The 13233-nt window shown below is 34.1% G+C and overlaps 1 protein-coding gene across 4 annotated transcripts in view; it reads right to left on the reverse strand.

The window, feature by feature from the left end:
• Positions 1 to 1185: 1185 nt before the first annotated feature.
• Positions 1186 to 13233, reverse strand: part of CAPS2 (calcyphosine 2) — a 38249-nt gene continuing 26201 nt past the window's right edge. For all 4 annotated transcript variants that reach the window (XM_058191616.1, XM_058191617.1, XM_058191614.1 and 1 more), the window contains 7 exons: positions 13038 to 13131; positions 7753 to 7871; positions 5265 to 5335; positions 4667 to 4821; positions 3848 to 3967; positions 3224 to 3320; positions 1186 to 2121 (listed from right to left, as the gene is read on the reverse strand). In XM_058191616.1, coding sequence (XP_058047599.1) covers positions 1946 to 2121; positions 3224 to 3320; positions 3848 to 3967; positions 4667 to 4821; positions 5265 to 5335; positions 7753 to 7871; positions 13038 to 13131 — 832 coding nt within the window. In that variant the 3' untranslated portion in view covers positions 1186 to 1945. The remainder of the gene's footprint in view (positions 2122 to 3223; positions 3321 to 3847; positions 3968 to 4666; positions 4822 to 5264; positions 5336 to 7752; positions 7872 to 13037; positions 13132 to 13233) is intronic.

Genomic DNA, 13233 nt, shown 5'->3' on the forward strand with positions numbered 1-13233 from the left:
CTTTGCATTACTCACCCACTTCTGACACTGAAATTACTATCAATGATGATTAGTTCTTAAATAGATTCTCGGGGGACGGGGGTGATGTGCCATAAGATTGCAGGGCTGAATTTTATTAATGCTGCTATTGCAAAATTCAATGGGGCAAGATTAATTTCCAAAACTTAGAATTTAGTAGAAATAAATATTCTGAGCCCCTCTCTGTTGTATCCCCTGCCTTGACTTCCTTTTATTGTCAGGAAGGTCTAATAAAATCCATTAAGATTATTTCCTTCTTGCATCCAGGTCTTCTGAAAAAATTATCACATTAAATTTGGCTAAATAAAAGGTAAAGTTATATTCTGTTATTCTTATCCACAGGCACTGAAAGCATACTCTACCCTGAAGTAGGCCTCCAAGAGTATTACTAGGCGCTATATCCATAAGTATTGATTGCGTTGAAACCTTCCTCTGCGGGTCTTCTCCTCTGTTGTTCCTTATGTACCTTCTTGGAAGCTATATAATCTGGTCAATTAGAAAAGTACATCTGAAGAATCCTCAATCCTATGTCCTCTCGACATAGGCCTATTTCCCTTTACTTTTGTTAGTAGAAAAGCATTGTTTTCCAGTGGAATGGATGAATCAATAAAGATTAAAACAGTAATCCTTGCTCAGACTCCTGAGTTCCATTCAGACAATCCCTACATGAATCCTAATGAGTGTATACATAGAAAGGTTCCATTTCCCCCACCCCTTAGGTGGAACTTTAAATCTTCTGCAGACAAACTGAACATAGCTTTCACACAACTCCAGCAGCATTTGTCTGTTTTTGAGGTTTTCTGCTGTGGCTTGAATGAGCTTTTTAAAAATATCTTAGCCTACAGAGAATATATTTTGGCTGACTTCATGAAATGGTTTTAAAATAGCATGATTTTTTTCCCTCCCAACCTCCCAAGTTCAAGCTCTCAAGACTTGGAGGTGAACACAAATACTACTGTTATGTGGCCTTCAGGATGTCTGAATAGCACAGATTATATATGACTGATTAATGTTATTCTAAATGATAGATCTCCAAAAATTCACATCTGCATGTCCAGGATTTAACAGAGAATAAATCTATTTTTTTTTGTTTCGAAAAGGTACTGGCAACAAATTAGAGTTAAGATCAATTAAATGTTATTTAAATTTAATATTTTTGAGCAAAGTTAACATATTATGATAATCGTAGAACTGAATTATAACATACTGAAGGAATATTAAAATCAAATTTTAAAATTAAATACTAAAAAGCTAGATACAGTATTTAGATGAATTTAAAAAGCACATTATATTATATTTTAAGTAAAAACCCCACACAGTGGGGTTCCCCACAATGGAATTAGTGAATTACAAAGTACACAAAGAGACACTTTTGTTTCTAGGTACATACATAAGCTTTTAAAAAGTTTTGAGAATATATTCATAAAGGACTTTCTGTGCTATCTGACTGCACTAAATTAACTAAAACAAAAAATATATTTGGGTTAGGGTTAGGGTCATTTAAACATGCTGTTCTATCTGGATAGGTAGAATCAACCTAAACTTCTGTTTGCTTATATATTATGAGATTAAAACAGTCACTAACAGGACAACCAAAATAAAAATATTCATTTAAATAAAGGGTCTTCATATATGACTTGTGATACAATTATTTTAACATAGCACATTATAGTTCTATCTTGTATATAGTCTTTTACTCAGTTTCACAATTCATTGATTAAAAATATTATTCTATTACATGGGATATAGTCTAAGGCAATTTCATAAAAAAATAATAAATACTATTTTAATGTTGCAGGAAGAGAAACTAGCCATGCTTTAAACATTACTGTATCTTCAGATTACGAACGCCAATTTATTAAAGCTATTTAGAAAGTTAACAATGTTCAGAGTCTCTATTCCTAATTTTACATTATATTTTTCACTTCTAAATTCCCCAGGAATTCCTTAATATGTTAATAAAATCTTCATCATCCAGAATGCCAATACTTAATCCTTCATAATAATCCTCAAATTCACCAAAGGAAACTTCACTTGGATTGCTGCAGGCATCCTCCAGTGTTTCAAGAAATGAAGATTTAATTTCTTCCTCTGTTGCATTACCTGTTAAAATATTTCTTACTATTAAAGTTGTTACTAAGCATGTCAAACAAAAAAGACTTCCAAAGAAAAGCAAGTTAAGATAGAAAATTCAAGGGATATCTTACTAAAAGTAACTTGTGTAGGAATCCAGGAGACAAATGACACCTTGTCACAATACAAATTGTTGTTATTTAGATACTTGCATACATTAGTATGCAAATACAAACCAGAGGAATTGCTTTGTTTTGTAATGTCACTGCACAGATGCTTACAATAATTCTGTCTCATACTTTAAGCCTACATTTAACCCAAAGTTTGTCATGTCTTTCTCCAATTATAGTAGACTACAATATACACCAAATGAAGGCCCTGGACATGCTCCGGTTGCAAATATTTCCGAAGATGCTGAAAGAACGGGAAGTCAGGGAAGATGCTGCTGCCAAGTAGGAGAGGAAAAGAGGGGATGCACAGAGGTGCAGGTCAGGAATGTACATGAGATGTGTGAGAGGTTACATCTATATTTGGAAGGATATGTGGCAGTGGGGGGTTGCTCCCAGTTCTGTCCGGTTCTATAGAACTGATAGTAAAACTGGCAGGAGGCTCCACCCACCCACCCCGATGTCATCAAGGGGCTTCTGTGCATGCACAGAAGTGTGTGCGCTCCTGTTGTGAACCGGTAGTAAAGGTAAATAGAACCCACCCCTGATACGTAGGTGTGTGCCATATATGTCACATGGGTTGGGGAGGGTACACAGATGACTGTGTAGGTTGGGAAGGGTGCCCATGGGTGTACGAGAGTTGAGGATGGGATGGTAAGATCTGCGGGAGAGTGGAATAGTCAAGAAGGATGCAAGAAGTGGCTGCTGCTGGGTGGGGGATAGAGCGAGGAACTACAAAACTGGCTGGGAAACTGTCATGGGACACTGGAAATGAAGATCACATGACCACAGTAACAGTCAGCAGCCACAAATTTCATAAATTTCATTCCCTTGGGAGTCATGGGTCCCAGATTTTAGATCTGTAAATTACCTGATTTGAGGTACCTAGATTCAAAAATGGTTGCCCTTCTAATGCACTGTTTTACCTAGTTATGACAACAAGAATTTTAGTAGTATATAGATACCTGCTATAACCTGAGGATGTTTTCTAGCACAGTAACATTTCTTGATATCTACCATAGGGACTCTGCCAATTTTATTGTAATCCAGCTTCATATAAGCCTAAAAATAATCGGGAAAAAATGTGAGCATCAAATATATGGAACAAATGAAAAATAAAAATAAACGAAGTAATATTAACAAAATTAAATCAACATACTACATGTAGAATCTATATTTATGGAATAGCTGACCTTACATAAATGTTTGGAAAAAGAGAGAAATTAAAGAAGTAATTGGGTAACTGAAATCAGTGCAAATAAGCTTTTAAAATTTCCTCAAGACAGTAAGTTTTGTTCAATCAATATCTTATAACAATATATTTTCTACTTAGAAATCTGAAAGAGGTTTTTTTTGTCAACACTACTAATTCTTTAACACATTTTCCCTGTTGCATAAACAGTAAAGAATTTTCTCACTGACTCACTTATTTTAACACTGACAATTTTCTTCAGATGACACAGAAAGTATTTTTCTCACAGTAAACCAAATCTTGACATTCTCCTACCCAAAACCAGTGAAGCATTATAGAAATTAAGAGTATTCAACTTTTAATACATGAATTATAATCTTAGAATAAGATTACTTACTTTCCTAACAAATGCTTTTCTGTATTCATTCATTTCTCCAAGAATAGCATGAGTAAATTCAGTGTAATCAAATTCACCATTATTGTCATCATGTAGAACTAACCATAAAGATTCAAATTCCTAAATTTAAAATACGAAGTCAAATAAATGCATAAACATTAGCAAAACCCAAATTAATGCTTCAGTGCATTCATCTAAAAATTGGGCATTTCTTTAAAAAAATTGATGTAAATATTAAAATGCCAATATTAATATTTAGTAGTATCTGAAATAGTGTTTCAGATGTCACCAAAGCAGCAGGTCAAACAATCCATCAGGTTTTACAAGGGAAAACTAAGTGAATGATGCTAGTTAGTCTTAATTTTTTTAAAATTTAATTTAAAAAAAAAATAAACATAATGACTTTAAAGCACAATGCAAAATAGCCCAAAATCATGAAAGCCTTGTACTTTAGCCCTGGAGGGTATTATCAAGATCTTTTGCCTGGCTAGGTGGTCCACAGGCCATCTTGCAATAATATAACTATTTTTCCCATCATATTAAAACTTTAATTGGAGTCTCTTAAATTCCCAAATCTAAAAAATTGTACATGTTCTTTATATGAAAAAAATTGTCCCACTTCGGACCACTTCATTGTCCGAAGTGGGACAATGCCATCTCATTGTCCCATTTCGTCTGGCCCATTCCTTTTCAGTAAATTGTATCTATCAATCTTTGCAAATTGCTCATGAATAACATCCCACCATGTTGCAGTAATTGTATCTACTGTACCTATTAAATTGTATCTACCCTTACCCTTAAATAAGGATTTTGACATACCTCTTCAGTCACTTCTAAACGAAATACTTTTAGTGCTTGCCTGTAGTCTGCTTTTGTAATATTCCCATTTTGCTTCTTGTCCAGTTCACGGAAATATTTTCCCAGTCCTGAAATAATACGAACTCCTCTTTTACTTAATTTTCTTCTCAAATTATCTAGAGAAGAAATTTTAAATGGTTGATTAAAAATATGTTTTTTCTCTTAAGTACAGTAATTGTTTTCAAACATGTAAAAGTATGACCTAATCTACCTCAATATTGCTTAATGTTTAATGACATAGTATGATAAGCTCAAAAAGAATTATTTTCTAATCCTGCTATATTAGGAAATGACTGGATGTACTCAGAATTTATCTACACATAAAGAATTATCCCATTCTAACAGAACATTACTAATATCAATACATAAAGAATTATCCCATTCTGACAGAATATTACTGATATCAAAGAAAATTCTCACTATTTTTTCTATATCAAAAATTATATTACTTACAATCAAAAGCCTATTCTGAAAGTATACAATTACTGTAGAATAAAGTACAATCTAGGTTCCATGAAAATATTTGTATAGAAATCATAGGCAAACAGAATATACAAACCTTGAATATTCCTCAAAGTTTTCTTCCGATCATCTTCAATAGGATTTTCCTCATTTTCCACATTATAGGTCCTAAAATATATGTATTTGTTAAGCAGTCATAAATACAGAAAGTTACATTCATAAATATGTATTATATGTATTATATTCTACATATAAATTAGGAAAAACAGATTTTCTAATTTGCAAAATATTTTATTTGTATTTATATTTGTATCTAAAAACTTTGAAATAAACATTCTAAAGTTTTAGAATTAGCCTCCCAAATATAGCAATATACAAAAGTCTTTTATGCAGGAATACATGCAGGCAGTAAAGCATTGTAAGATGGATTCAAAGATGCAACGAAGACACATCGATATTTACTCTTGAAATGCGGGAGTTTTTGAAATACAGGCCCTTACCCAGTGAACGTGATTATTAAAACTCACTCAGCTTGAACAAAGGATAGCCCAGATTGATGATTTATATAATGGAGTTTAGGCCCTTTGAAGCTAAATTTTAACCAGATTAGTACACAGGTGAAACAGTCCACTAGATAAGTAATTTCACTTTATCAAAAGAGATAAATTCCGATTATGAGTTATAAATTCCAGTATATATATTGGAAAAAACAAGTTCAGAAATATTCTGTTTCTTAAAAAATTATAAAATTATAAATAAAGTCTTAACTTGTTCAAGCTAAATCTTGAGTACTGGTAAATCAATAATCTCATTTGGGCATATTTTCTAGCCAGGATATGAGAGAGAAAGGGGATTTTATGTTAATAGATTTGAGTCGTTACTGTGTATTAGCATCAATTTCATTTTGTATTCTTGACCTTTTGGCTAAGATCAAATGTAGTATCTTTGCATTATATTAGGCTTCATATCAAAGCCAAGTCCAGGTCCTTTGATTTGTGTATTTGGTGTTTCATTGTTCATTTTGACATGCACTTTTGACTTAACCAACACCAGTGCTAGGTAGTAACAACAGCTCCTTTCCAGTACCAAGACAGCCTGGAACTGCTGTCGATTTTCCACACTGCATCACAGGGCTATTAATATGTGACTACTCAAGGAATTAAAGTGGCAGCTAAACACAGCCACCTAGGACTCCAGACCAGAAAAAAATTACATTAAATGGGGTTTCAGCCAGACATTATCTAAAAACATTTAATGAATCTATTAAATCTGCAAAGGCAAAAAAAAATGCTGTGCTTTTTAATCAGTAGTGCTAGAAATATCCCATTTAGAAGATACAGAATATATATTATCTTTCTCTATTTTACCACTTTTCAATTTAGTAGCCACAATCTGTACAAACTATTTCTGAACTTTCTTTTAACAACAGACTCATAAAGACATAACTGCAATCTTCCATTCAAGATGTATCATGCCATGCTTAGCTGAGACCACAACCATCTTCTTTATCTTTACTTCCTAGAGATGCATAATGTGCCAAAGATGTTTCTTCGAAAGTCTGATTAGTAGATTAGAAAGACTCCTAGCCAATAACCATTTTATAGAAATTTTTAATATTCCTGCTCTTACCAGTACTTACTGGCCCAATTCACACTGTCCAATTATAGATTATTGAACAAGTCATCATAGGTTAGGTACATATGACATGCAAATATACTAAGCCAAAAAATATGACTTATGCCTTACAATTTACTAATAATCTCTAGATTAATAAAACATGAATTATTTGGTAAAGCCAAATAAACTACATTATATATCAAAGTGATGTATTATCTCAGTTGCTATATCTTCTAATCTACTATTTCTGAAGATTATAGCATATTCGTTTTCTTATCCCAAATAACTCCTATTGATTTATTTCTAATCTCTTACATTTATTAGACTATCATTAAAGTTCTAGAAAGAGCAGCAGGAATCAAACAGAAGCATGAAATAACCATTATAGTAAGATACTGGCAATTCTTTTCCTCTATTTATAGATTTTCCTTTATAAACAATAATGTAATTGCCAATTAACTCTCAGTTTTGAAATGAAACTATTAAACTAGTCTTAAATAATCAAATTGTCTTCATATGTGTTAAGAACTGGTTTGGACTTCGTCGACATATAATTTCAATATTTCTGAGGGACCTACATTACATATAATTCTGCAATTCTTCTTTGTTTGAACTATACAGTATAAGACTAGAATCTGAGAGGAAATTAGCTTTGACCTGAAATGAAAAAAAATAAGATGCCATTTTGAATTGTATGGTATCTCTCTCTTCAAACAAATTCAAAATTGCATTTTGTAGAAACAGTAACTATAACATAAGTACTATTAGATGTATTTACATATTTTTTCTGTGTTCTGGAAGAATTCCTATCTTCTACAAACACCCAGTCATATATTAACATTCTGCTATGTGTACCTCTAATCAGGTATTAACATTTATGCTGGAGAAATACAAGCAAAGCCTCAAGCCAACAGATATATAAAATATTTTTGATCATCAGAGAGGATTCATGAGCAGATTCCACTTACTTTAGAAATGTTCTAGCCATTTCATCAATATTTGTGACACGGATTGTAAACAATGGTTTCTGCTTAACACTTTCAGGAAGGCCAGGATGCTGAAGGCTCAAAAAAGTTAGGTCTGCTCCCTGTGATCAATAATATAAGAATGATTTAAAAGTACAGTCAATTTTAATCTATTCCACAAAATATTAGAACACTCTTAAAGAGGTGAATTATTTCTAAGATGTCTGACTTTGAGAAACTAGAAAGCATGATGCAATACCAGACAAAATCTTCTTTGTTATCCATTCAGTTTTCTGCAAGGACAGTAATTTTAATGGACATCTGTCTACTGTATTGTCTTCAGTTATCTTTTCTGCTGCACGCCTGCCCAATTATATATGAACATTTTGTTTATTCCCCCTCAGTCTCCAAATGATCTCCTCTAAATAAGCCACTTTTCTCTCACAATGCTCCTTTACTAACAGACAACATCTAACTTCCATGATTTTGACTGTTGTACTTATTGCCTCTGGACTTAATATCACAAAGCTGAGAAGAGTTGGAGTACAGGATTATAAGTTTCAAGAGTAAAATTGAGATCTAGGGGAAGCAGAATTTATTTAAGGTTAAGAGTTGAATCCCTTATCATTATAGATGAACAGAACAGAAAAATATTTTTAAATCATTCAGTTGCTCAAGTTCTTTTGTAACTTATTTGACAAATTGAAAGAAAGTAATATCTTGTTTCAATTAGTCGATGCCCAGTTGTATGAAGATGTAACACTCTTTATATAGAAAAAAATGTAATTTTGAGAAATCTATAATCTTCAAAGAATCAGGAACAAAATCCATACAGACTTTTTCATACAGTAATTCCAGATGAATACCTCTTATATTTTAATTGGTTTATTTTTTCTCTTAATCAAGTGTATATATTAAGGTGTTGACAAGACATAACATAGAATGCATGGTGTATGAACTGTATAGTTTTCAGGCTATGAAAATCTACACAGATTTCCAACAGGTAAAAATAATTGTCACAGGTTGCTAATCATGACTACAGACTCTTGCTATTATCACTTATAGCCACATCAGAAACTAGATATCAGCATCCAATGTATTGCATTTACTAAGGCATAAGTATTCTTCATTCCGATATTCATTGAATGATTGTATTAAGGATATAGAACACTATATTTTTGTTTTTGTTTTTTTTTATAAAAAAGTTTTATTTTTACAATCTTATCAAATAATTCATCCAATGTACAGTTATATACAATTAGTCGGGCCTGCCCAGTCACCACCCCCCTTTTTAACCTTCTTCCCTCTTCTACCTTCTTTTACTTTCCAAACCTTCCTCTCCTTCTCTTATCTACCTCCTCTCCTCCCTCCACCCTACACTCTTCTCCCTCTTCTACCCCTCTTCCTTCCTCTTCTCCTCTTTCCTACCTCCTACTCTCTCTTTTTTCCCTCCCCACCGTTCTAAAATGGCAACTGGTCAGACCCGACCCTACATTAATTATATTTATACATCTTCAATAATCCCTGTACATTAACCATCACTCCATCACTAACCTCAACCCCCAATTCCTTCCCTTTACCCCCACCCCCCACCCCGACTTCCCAGAACAAAATGCAGGGTATCAAAACTAACAATCATAATCTAAAATAATTCCTAAATTATAATCTCTAGTCTCTCCACGCTTATTCACACTCTCAATTCCCCTCTCCTTCAAAAATATATCTAATACAAATTATTTCCTAAATTTACTCATATGCTATTTGATATTTTTTTATCTGATACTTATTTTGAATATAATCAATCCACATTTTCCATTCTAAAATATATTTTTCTTGTGTATAGTCTTTCAAGTAAGCAGAGATTTTTGCCATTTCTGCCAGATTTGATACTTTAAGATATAGAACACTATGTTATCTGCTGCAGTTAACACTTCTTCAGTTTACAAATACAAATTTACCAATTCATACTCCCAAGATTTTATGCTGTAAATTCCAAATGTTCTAATATTGTTTTGTTACCCAAATTACTGTCAGGTTAATACAGTAACAAATGACTCTATGTACACATTCCTTTATAGCCTGAACATGCAGTTCCTCTAATGAACATCATTGTTCTCCTGTTATTAGTAACAATTTCTTGAATTCTAAAAAAGAGACAAATAACTATATTTTAAAAGAAAGTCCTTTCTTGGGCAAGATTCAGCATCAGGCTTTAGTCCCCATGGTTTATGTCTATGAACTTAAATCCTAAAGTTCAATATTGGCCACAGAAACCAGCCACCAGTAAATTCCTCCATTTTTAGAAGTTCCAGTGCATGCGTTTTGATTCTTAAAACTTTGATTAAAAAGTTTTTGTTTTACCAAATTAAATAAATAAGGATTAATCACTTTAAGAAGCAACACAATCCTATTCATTTAATCATAAAAGATAGTACAAGTTGAGCTCAGTAATCTTCCTCAACTGGCGGTCTGCCCTCTTGTGGCAAAGGGAAGATATATAGCCTTAAAGCAACTAAAAAACAAGTAATTTTTTATTTAGCTTGCAACTAAAGAATTAGAGTAAGGCACGGGTGAAATGCTCCCAGTTTGGACCGGATCAGTTGATCCGGTAGCAATGGCAGCAGGTGGTTTGGAGAACCGGTAGCAAAAATCCCTGCCCACCACCACCATGCCCAGCTGAGCCATGCGATCGTCAGAGCCTTTTTTTTTTTCACTTTTAAAAGCATTTTTTAAACAACCTCTTCAGCCGAAAGAGTTGTAAAAAAATACTTTTAAAGGGTTAAAATAAGGCTCTAACAATCCCAGCTGAGGTGCCTGATGTCAGTGTTTGTTTGTTTGTTTTTTTACTTTTAAAAGCATTTTAAAAGTAAAAAAGCATTTTTAAAGGTAAAAAAGCTGAAGCCTGCTAGGCAAAAAATGGTGGGTGTAGGCAAAAAATGGAGGGGTGGGGGGTTCAATTGAGAGAGAGAGAGAGAGAGAGAGAGAGAGAGAGAGAGGGAGGGAGGGAGGGAGGGAGGAAGGAAGGAAGGAAGGAAGGAAGGAAGGAAGGAAGGAAGGAAGGAAGAAAGAAAGAAAGAAAGAAAGAAAGAAAGAAAGAAAGAAAGAAAGAGGGAGGGAAAAGGAGAGGAAGGAAGGACTACAAACCTGGCATTAGATGCAGCTTCAGAGGATAATCCAGGGCTGGAAGGGACCTGGAGGTCATCTAGTCCAGCCCTGCTCCAGCAGGACATTGTTAGTGAGTTTCTGTCTTTCGATCCCCCAGTCACATAGCCACACCCACCCAGTCACATGACCCCACACCAAGCCATGCCCACTAAGCCACACCCACAGAACCCATAGGAAAGAAATTTAGATTTCACCACTGGAGTAACGTATTTCTGAATATTACTTTAGTTGTGGATTTGATCAATGTAATCAGAACAAAATATCTTCCTGCATTTTCAAAGTATATTAAATCATGGTTTGAAAAACAGGTCATGTTAATAATCTAACAATGAACACTGAAAACATTCAAGAAAAAAAATGAAAGCAACAATTGAAAATAAATTATCACCGCCTACCCATTACTGACAATGTTAAACAAGCCCACAATGTTCTGGATAGAACTGCCTAGGCCCTTTGAAATAAATTTAAATTAGTAGAAGGAAGAAATACAAAGTAGGTTTCAAAGAGGCAGAGGAACTAGAGATCAAATTGCCAACATTTGCTGAACTATGTAGAAAGCAAGGAAGTTCCAGAAAAACTTCTACTGCTTCATTGACTATGCTAAAGTCTTTGACAGTTCGGATCACAGCAAACTATGGAAAATTCTTAAAGAGATAGGCGTACCAGATCACCTTACCTATCTCCTGAGAAGCCTGTATGTGGGTCAAGAAGCAACAATTAAAACTAGACATAGAACAACTGATTGGTTCAAAATAGGGAAATGAGTATGACAAGGCTGCATGTTGTCACCCTGCTTATTTAACTTATATGCAGAGTATATCATGCAAAATGATAGGATGGATGAATCACCAGCCAAAATTAAGATTGCCAGAACACAACCACCTTAGATATGCAGACAATACCACTCTTCTAATGGCAGAAAGTGAAGAGGAACTAAAGAGTCTCTTGATGGGGGTAAAACAGGAGAGTGCAAAAGTTGACTTGAAACTCAATATTAAAAAAACTAAGATCATGTCATCTGGTCCCATCACCTCCTGGCAAATAGAAGAGGAAGAAATGGAAGTAGAGACAGATTTTATCTTCTTGGACTCTTTTATCTTGATCACTGCAGACAGTGACTGCAGCCATGGAATTAAAAGACACTTCTTCCTTGGAAGGAAAACTATGGCAAACCTAAGCAGCATATTAAAAGCAAGGACATCACATTGCTGACAAAGGTTTATATAGACAAAGATATGATTTTCCCAATAGTGATGTATGGTTTTGAGAGTTGGACCATAAGGAAGGCTAAAGAGCTGAAGAATTGATGCTTTCAAATTGTGGTGCTGGAGAAGACTCTTGAGAGTCCCTTGGACTGTAAGGAGATCAAATCAGTCAACCCTAAAGGAAGTCAACCCTGACTGTTCTTTGGAAGGACAGATACTGAAGTTGAAGCTCAAATACTCTGGCCATCTAATGAAAAGAGAGGAGTTTTTGGAAAAGACCCTGATGTTGGAAAAGATCGAAGGCAAAAGGAGAAGTGGACAGTATAGGATGAGATGTCATTGATCTGATAGTGTCACTGATGCAATGAATACGAATTTGGGGAAATTCCAGCAGATAGTGGAGGACAGGGGAGCCTGGAATGCTATGGTCCATGGGGTAGTAAATAATCGGACATGACCTAGTGACTGTATAATAAGTGGGGAAAAGAAATGTTCTAGCACAGGTAGAGTAGATTTTGGTCAGGATCACTGAAAATAAATAGCTTTTGACCTGTTCATATTCAATTATTTCAAGCAGAATCACTACAAGATAAGGAATTATTTGTAGCATTTACATTTTCAAGACCATCACAATCTTCTTAGCCTGTTTACAGGGAAAGAATACCAGCCTTCCTTTATACGAGGAAGGTTCTGTTCCTCTTCCAGCTCAAAAAGCCTCTAGAAACAAAATTGTACCAGTTTTTAAAAGTATTTTCTCCCCTTACTTCTGTAAAAACAGTATTTCTCTTCACCCTGCAAGACCATTTTATTTGTTCATATACCTGCATGGCTCAAACCCACTACCCAGCAATCATGCAGATTCTGGACCCAAAAAGTTGCTTATACTTTCCTCCTATCCGGACTTACAACAATACTTACAACAAAGAAATCATTAAGATTGTATGGTTTTCCTTTTTTCTGTCCACGCTGATGCATATAAACACCCTTCAGAATGAATGGTAGGGCATTTGTCCTGCATGAAATTAAAACAAAACAAAACAAACCCTTGAAGTGATTTTACTAAGTTATTAATGGCTAAATAAAATTCTGAGAAGACTTTTACATATATATATGT

Source organism: Ahaetulla prasina, chromosome 7, assembly GCF_028640845.1.
Source record: "Ahaetulla prasina isolate Xishuangbanna chromosome 7, ASM2864084v1, whole genome shotgun sequence".
NCBI classification, from domain to species: Eukaryota; Metazoa; Chordata; class Lepidosauria; order Squamata; family Colubridae; genus Ahaetulla; species Ahaetulla prasina.